This window comes from Vicugna pacos, chromosome 35 (assembly GCF_048564905.1).
Source record: "Vicugna pacos chromosome 35, VicPac4, whole genome shotgun sequence".
In the NCBI taxonomy this organism is placed as follows: domain Eukaryota; kingdom Metazoa; phylum Chordata; class Mammalia; order Artiodactyla; family Camelidae; genus Vicugna; species Vicugna pacos.
The window spans coordinates 16,793,018-16,801,285 of record NC_133021.1 but is presented as its reverse complement, the minus strand read 5'-3'; the positions used below and the strand labels follow the sequence as shown (position 1 = coordinate 16,801,285).

The 8,268-nt window shown below is 42.5% G+C and overlaps 1 protein-coding gene across 10 annotated transcripts in view; it reads right to left on the bottom strand.

The window, feature by feature from the left end:
• ARHGAP12 (Rho GTPase activating protein 12) overlaps positions 1 to 8,268 on the bottom strand; it is a 110,179-nt gene that overhangs the window by 30,527 nt on the left and 71,384 nt on the right. For 7 of the 10 annotated variants that reach the window (XM_072955199.1, XM_072955200.1, XM_072955198.1 and 4 more), the window contains 2 exons: positions 7,751 to 7,825; positions 1,101 to 1,162 (listed from right to left, as the gene is read on the bottom strand). In XM_072955199.1, the coding sequence (XP_072811300.1) occupies positions 1,101 to 1,162; positions 7,751 to 7,825 (137 nt within the window). The remainder of the gene's footprint in view (positions 1 to 1,100; positions 1,163 to 7,750; positions 7,826 to 8,268) is intronic. The other 3 variants (XM_072955201.1, XM_072955204.1, XM_072955207.1) reach the window with 1 other exon arrangement.

Genomic DNA, 8,268 nt, shown 5'->3' with positions numbered 1-8,268 from the left:
CAACTCTGAAAACTCAACTACATGTAAATTTTAAACTCTTTCTTACACAACAGATTGATATCATCTTGGCTATAAAACCACAGCATTTCAGCAGTTTTTAAAAGCTGAGAGAAATGCAACTTATTTTACAAAGAGCTTATTTCCTTAACTCAGTAGGAGGTACTACTCGTTAACCAAAAAACCAACAACCCAAGAGAAAAACTGAATTTAACAACAACAAAAAAGAAAAGCAAATGGCTTATGTTACTCTCTCATTAAGAAGAAATTCAGATAAAAAATTCCATTTTTCCTCTAATCTCTATTAGCAAAGATCAACGAATTTGACAACATACTGAACGGGCAAAAGCATGGAGAAACTAAGGCGACTGGACAGTGGAAGTGACTCAGCGTGTTGGGACACAGTCTGGAATTCTATCAAAATGACCACTGCAGGTGGACCAGCAATCCCACTGCTGTAAAATTTACTCTACAGGCGGATCTACAACTCGCAAAATGAACTGTGCAAGACACTGACTGTGATACCGTTTGTAACAGCAAAAAAATGTACACACCCTAAATGTCTACCGACAAACAGGCAGAGTGACATACTCGCAAATAAGTAAGGTAAATAAACTGTGACACAGCCGTGCGACACATGACTGTGCAGCAGTTAGAAACAGTGCAGCTGCTCCACAGGCAACGGGACAGAACCACCTCCAAGACAAACTGTTACAAAACCGTGTTAAAACAGTTAATCTCTGTGCATACAAATATATGTATCTTCTATCTCTGGAGGAAACCAGTACATCTCACTAGACGTAACTGGTTGCCCCTGGGGAGGGAAACTGATGTACCTTTGTGTTTTGCCATGTGCATTCTTACTTACTGAAAAAAATTTAATGAAGCTAATTGCTTGCTCAGAATCCTCTGCCTTATCACCTTAAGAAATATGTCACAACAAAAAACTTTTCCTGCACTTCATGACAATTCTATATACATCACATTAGAAAAAACATTATTTGAAATTCTTTGAACCTTTCAATCATTTCTACTAGAATTATAGTTTTTATTGATTTCAATCAGATGAAGCATGTGAGAACATTAATGATTTGTGGACTTACCGAACCTTTTTCCCATTTTCAGTAATTTTTGTTACATTTAATAATCCATACTTCTCTTGACCCTATGGTATGGAACAGAGGCAATACTGTTTATACATCATTCATATAGACAAGGAGGTCCAAATTCTTACATGTGACTGAACCAAACTGATCTGGTACTCTAAAAATCAGCTTCAAAGAAAAGATCTGTCAGAATATAATATGCTTAGTTCCAGGTACATTAAGAATATAATTTTCTAATACTTCTGTAAAGTTATTTTCAGTTATTTTATAATTAAACACTTGGTCTTCTCAAGTAATAGCAGCCATAAGGTTAAAAAAAATCAAATTAGATTTCCATATGAACACTGGAAAAATGATTTATGACTTCCTGTTCAAAGAAAGTGATACAAGGCTATAAAGATAAATACAGTGCTGTAACAATAAATATTACAAAAAAGGAATTATTTACTTTGCTGTTATTTTACAACAGTATAGTCTGAAATTAACTAGATGGAGCAAACGCAGTGACTGTATTTAATAAATTACTTAACAGTAGGCAGTACTCTGCATAGAACTGGCCTTAATGTGGCACAAAGAATCCAATATATGCTCCACTGGTCACATTATCAGACGGTGAACTGGGCTCTGGGCAAACCAGACAGATTAGTGAGCTGATGGGAAAACACTGACACAGCTTTATCATCAAACTCTGGGAAGGCAAAGCCACTGTGCTCAAACTGAAGGTTATCTTAACACTTTTCCAGGTGGAGGTGAGGCAGGACCTTCTCACTGCTTTAGCTTCTTACATTCAAATGAATTTAATCAAAGTGACTGGGTGCCCAGAGCAACCATCAGCATTAGTGAGTGAGTACAGCAAAGAGCAGTCAATTTCACTTCAACTACAACACACACGCACGATACACACACATACAGGAAAAAATATTCCCAGCTCAGAATTTTTTCCTAGCTATCTAACTCACACCTCAGCTATTTTCCCAATGTAATCAGGCCAAATCTTTCACATATGGGAGAGAACCATAATATTTATTGAGTATTTTCTCAATAAAGTCTAGAACATAATGTTTGAAGGTTTTGCCTGGTCTGATAAAAACTCACATCTACAGACAAAGTGGACAAACTGCTACGCTATTCGTTTTTGGATTACTGGGAGCCTGGGAAATAGCCATGTTACTGCAATTTTTTCACAAAGCATAGGCTGGATCTCCTTAGACATGCAAGTCTGAGACTTTCTTAGAGTTCTCTGTTGTCTCTCATGGCTGCGGGTGCGCACGGGAGGTTAAGTAAGAATACTCCCAATTTACTACCAGAAGCGGGGAGGGAAAAAAAGCCCAGTGACTGAGGAACCAAGTAACACTTGTCTGAGGGATGGGCACTGGTTATGTGCGCACAGGAACTGGAAGGGCAGAGGTGGGAACCTGCCTTTTGAAAACCGCTGCAGCTGGAAGGGTGCAGGGTGAAAAAGCAGAGACGGGAAGGGAATGCAAGCATCAAAGCAGGAAGGAAACTTAAGGGAGAGCAGAGATGAAAGATGGCCTGAGCCTCAGGGGAGAGACACCCTTGGCCAGGGATTCTCACCCAGGCCAGGGATTCCTCACCCAGGCCACGGAGGGGCTGAAACCGTGCAAGACTGGGTGTGTACGTGCGTCGTTCAAGGAAACGGTCCAGAACGCTCCTGGAATCCTCACAGGGACCAGGACCCAAGTACTAACACTCTAAGTAGTAAGCACTCTAACTTGAACATAAAATAAGAACAAAACTGGCCACATCCAAAACACACAAATACAAAAACAACTACCACGCAACCTGATAAGTCTCAGGCACCTCCCCCCCACACACACCCACCCGGGAGGGAGGGAGCGGAGGGAGGAGGAGCAGGCTTCCTGGGGACAGGACCCAGGGGCGAGGAGGGAGGAACCGGTGTTGGCCAGGGAACAGCAGCAGATGAAAAGGACAGACGTTGAAGGCACAGAAGCTCACAGCGCATCGTATCTAAGGCCCTTCCTGCTCCTTTAACCTACTGCGTGAGGTGGGGATACAGCAAGAAACCAGCAGAGGAGAGAATGAACTGGGGGAGGGTGAGGCAGGACCAACCTATTCCATCCAACCAGCACACTCTGACCCTAAGAGATGCTGAAGGCCTGATGTGAGCGGTTCAGGAGCCAGAACTGATGGGGGTGCCCCGTGAGGGTGGGAGGGAGGGCCTGGGGAGGCTCCCAAGCTTGCGTGACTGGGCACACGGGGGCATCTCGGCTGAGCTGACGCTCAAGAGAGGCCTTCCCTGGTCCCTCAGGTAGGAGTCCTCCACCCTCCAGTGACTCACTAGGGCCCCCACTCTTTTTCCTTCATAGCACCTGATGCAGAGCACGGTGCAGTATCATTCATTCACCGTCTATGCCATCAGGCTGTACGCGGCGCTCATCCAGGTGTGGCGGCGCCCAGCACAGTGCCCAGCATGTAGCTGGTGCTCAATTCACACTGGCTGAGGTAATTAGCCAACAAAGTCGCTTTGCTATCACAGCAAAGAAACACAAGGAGAGAAGGTCAGTGAAGGACAAAACAAAGCTTCAACACTGCAGTTTCTGATTTTGATGCAGAAGTGATGAGCAGGCAGACAGAGGTTTGGCGATACAAGTGTGAGATCTGGGGGAAATTCGGACAGATTTTTATTTCATACCATTTGGTATACATTTGCTACTTAATGTCATTCAAAAATCAACAAGTGTTTGTGTGCAGCTTACTAAAATAACCCCATAAAAATACCTTGTTAAGTCTTGTAAAAATTACCCATATTCACCAATGAATATTTCTTAATCTAAATATAGCTGATACTCCAAAGGACACATCATGTTGAAAAAGGCAGGATATTTTAATAAGAACTAGCAAAACATAAAAAAAAAAAAGAACTAGCAAAATATGGTTACATTTTAACCAGAGAGATTGTAGTAAGATTATCCTATTCTAGTGAGGTAAGAAAAACAACGAAATGCCAGTTCTATTAAGTAACCTGGGAAAACTTCCACAGGCTCATCATCACTCTGAAGGGCCCAGAATTTTTCATCGATTTTGCATTCATTTAGTAAAATAGACTTTCCCAATTTTGGCTAATAGTTATCACATGCCAAAATTAATACTGCCCATTAAAATCTTTACCTCCAGTTAATCATGTCATAACTATGTAATAAAAAGATTATTCTATACTGAGTAAATAACCTTGCACAATGATACAGTGCTGAGAGAGAACCAGGGAGATCAAACGCCAGAGCAGGTAAATCCACACACACCCTTGAACTGTGGCTGCCTGGTGGGCGGGGGAGGTGTGTGCAGCAAGAGAGGTATGAGTCTCCTTTGAACGTAATGAAAACATCCTGAAACCAGGTAGAAGTGACCGCTGCACACACTGTAAATACACTAAATGCAACTGAATGATCTACCTTAAAATGATGTTAATGGCTACTACTTTTATGTTATGAGAATTTTACCTCAAAAAAAAAAGTTTAAAGAACCAGAGTTACAAAAAAAATTTGTTTAAATCATGTTTTTTAAAAAGGCTTTAGAATAGACTACCCAATGGGAAAAAAAATCAGCCAATTTGTCCGCTAATACTTTTGTTAAAGAACGTGCTGAAATGTCTTTTTCTGCAAAATGAGTAATGCATTTGAATACCATAATTAGAAATATAAGGTCAAAAGCTCAGGTTTCCAAATTGTGTGTTTTAAAATTTTATTCAGGATTAGGTCATTGGGAACTTTCAAATGCATATTCTCATAGGCACACTGGGACAAAAAGCGATTAGGTTCTTAGATCAGCCTACAAAATCCTTTTAATCCATACTGTAGTCATATTATAGAGAAATATATTACTGATTTTTTAAAAAATGTATACACTGAATATTTCAAAAAAGGACTTGAAGTGACTATAGAAAATAATAATGCATTTTAAAACTGGAAATGAAACAAGAAAAAAGGAAACATTTAAAATTTATATTGAGATGAAATTTTAATCCGATTTGATTAGAAGAGATTGAATGAAAACATTACCTTAAGTGAACAAGCCTGTCAAAAAAGACCACATACTATATGATTCTATTCATATGAGATGTCCAGAATAGGGCAATCTAGTAAGACGAAATACATTACTGGCTGCTTAGGGCCTGATGGGAGGGGAGGCAGAGGAGGAGACAGCAAATCACTTATTTTCAGAGGTGATGAAAATATCCTAAAATGGCTGTAATAATGGTTGCACAGATCTGAATATACTAAACACCACTGAATGGTGCATTTTAAGTGCGTGAATTGTATAGGATGTTATATTTCAATACGGGTTTAATAAAAACAAAACAAAAAAGATGAGATGGAAGAGGTAGCTAGCAATTTGCAGAGATTTAAAGATAACATCAGGTAACTAACACTGATCACAATGTCATTTCCATTTCTAAATCTGTAGTGTCCTTTTTCTTACCACTAAGACTTTATACCAATCAGATGTGAACTCACAAAGAACTAAAAATTACCTGCTTGTATTAAGTGGGTAAGAGTGGGAAAGACAGGCAAGACTCAGTGGAAACAGGGCAAGTAGGGAGGAGGGAGCAGAGGCCGAGGAGAAGTTCAGGGAGAGCAGGAGCCTCCGGAGGGGGGCCAGGCAGCAGGAGGGGAACAGACTGGCCTCCGGGAGGAAGTAACAGAGCTGCACCTCCAGAAAGAAGGAAAGAGGACGCTGGAGAGGCGGTTACTGGCGACCCTGACCGAGTCCAGCCTTGTCAGGTCACTGCCAAACTGCTGAGTCCTTTGTAACTCCATGTGGAACATTTATTAGTTCGTGTTTCTAGAATTACCCTTTTACCAAGAAGCAAATAATTTTAAAAGGTCTTCTTAGAAGTTAAATATTACCTATATTTTAAAGGAAGTTAAAAGGGGTTTCTGCTTTCTTCCAGGGTGGGCTGAAAGGTTAGGAGAGTTGCAGTAACAGCACCTTACAGTCATACAAGAATTCTCGGCAAAACCACTAAAATCATGCTCACTTTTATCTTTCTTTAATGCTTATGGACCCAGGAATGTGTTAAATCACGTGAAAGACAAAAAGCAGAAAGCAGTCCCTGCGGGGCGCTCATGCCCTCCACAGGGAGCCAGGGCCACACAGGGGCCTGGGCCACCACCTGAGGAGTGGGTGACGGGGAGTTCAGGGAAGGCGGGACCAACGTCATGCTGTGGTCAGTCTGGCTGGGCCCCAAAGAGTCACCTCACAAGTCAGCACAGGATTTAACTAAGCGCAGAGAAGTGAGGATGGGCAGCCAGGGGAACGGCCTGAGTACCATCAGAAGGACCTGTGGACAACGCAGGATGTGACTCGAAAGACAGAAGGGATAGGGAAGAGCCAGACAGGGAAATGGCATCTGTGGAGTCTCTGTCCCTGAAAAGTCAGAGGAGCCCTAGTAAATACCCATGTCCAGTCTCCTCCAGCTCCACAGAGACAGGAAGTATCGACAGTAGCCTGTCTTTTCAAAGCTTTAGAAGTTTGTCTCATTTTTTCCTTCGGCCAACATCTAGGGACCAGCTACGCTATGCACGCACGGGCTCCCTGACCAGCTCTAAGGCAACATTGCTCTGTCAGGTGGGGAGACGTGACCAGAGGGTGGGGAGGTCCGAGGAAAAAACCAGAAATGAAGAGTTAGTCATTTTATAGAATCAAATACAATATAAGTAAACACTATGAAGAGCATCACAGGGAAACTGGACCAAACCCAGAGGACCGGACAGAACTCCGAGGGGGTAGTGCGGACGGAGCGCAGGGGATGAGGGGGCCAGAGCGGGCAGAGGCCAGGGGCACAGGTCTCAGTGGCCAGGGAACATGTCTCAGTGGCCGAGGGCATAGGTCTCAGAGGGTGGGGGACACAGGTCTCAGTGGCCGGGAAGGGATACAGGTCTCAGTGGCCAGGGGCACACAAGGAGCCCCGACTGAGGAGCAGGCCCCTGGGGGAGGGGGACAATAAGCAAGGAGCGGCGAGGACACAAGAGGTGGGGGCAAGAGCCAAGAGTGCCTTGCCCGCAGCCTCACTGCCCGTCCAGTCTTCATTCTTAAGGCCGGGCAGGAGCACAAGCTGCAAATCACAGGGAAGCCTGGGAGGCCTGCAAGTACCGGGATGGAGTAAAATCCCTTCAAAGGTAAGACAGTGAAAGGTAAGGCAGCCCCTCAGTCCAGGTGAGCCTGACGCTGGGTCACGGATCTCCGTACTCTCCGGCACACACGGGGCAACGCATTCTACAGCTTAGGGGAAAACGGCCTCTAAGCTCTAAGAAGGAGGGAAATGCTTCTTACCTTTGGACTGCTGGCCTGAAGGAAAAAAAGGTGAAGTATAATCTGATCGTATACTCCAGAGATTTTTGTGTTTATTTTTAAAAAACAAAGATAAATTCATCACCTACAAATATGTATATAGCTTAAGAAGATATCATATTTGCATAAAAGGGGAATTTTGAATCAACAAAATATAATTTAAAAAAAATTTAAACCTATTATCTGATTTTTAAAAGACCAATGAAATTGAATAGAAGCCCCAAAGAGATTTAAACATTGCACTTAGAGAAAATTAATTTACTGAAATTGATTGAAATAATTGGACTATATTATCTATATGCTGCTATCATACTAACTGTATCTTGGTGCTTTGGTGAAGAGGGAGAAGGCTCATTTTCAGGAGAGCAGGGTTTTGAGGCAGGTGGAGAGTCCTACAAGAAATAAGTAATGAAAACCGTTACTCTATTTCATATGATTATATTCCTCCCTCCACTCACAGTGGGAGAGCTTAGGAAGGGTGGCTAAGAAAACTTTTTCCTAGTTATTTCCCTTCTCTGTTCAGCTCTGAAACTAACATGGTACAGATGTGAAAACTCAGATGTCATAAAGTTTATAAAATACGGCATAATTTACACCAATTACAGGTAAATTTGAAATCTGCACATGGAATTACTCAAAAGAAATGATGCATGTTCCCTTAAAAGCACGATGCTGTATCAGTATGAACTAACCATATTTAAAATAGGTGAAAACCAAACACTTGTCGATAAAAATGCAACAGTCAGCACGCTAACGTGCTCCTGGCACAGGGGGTATGAATACCAGGAGTAGACAAGGAACAGCCACAGGAATTAACTGGCGACTGCCAGAAAGA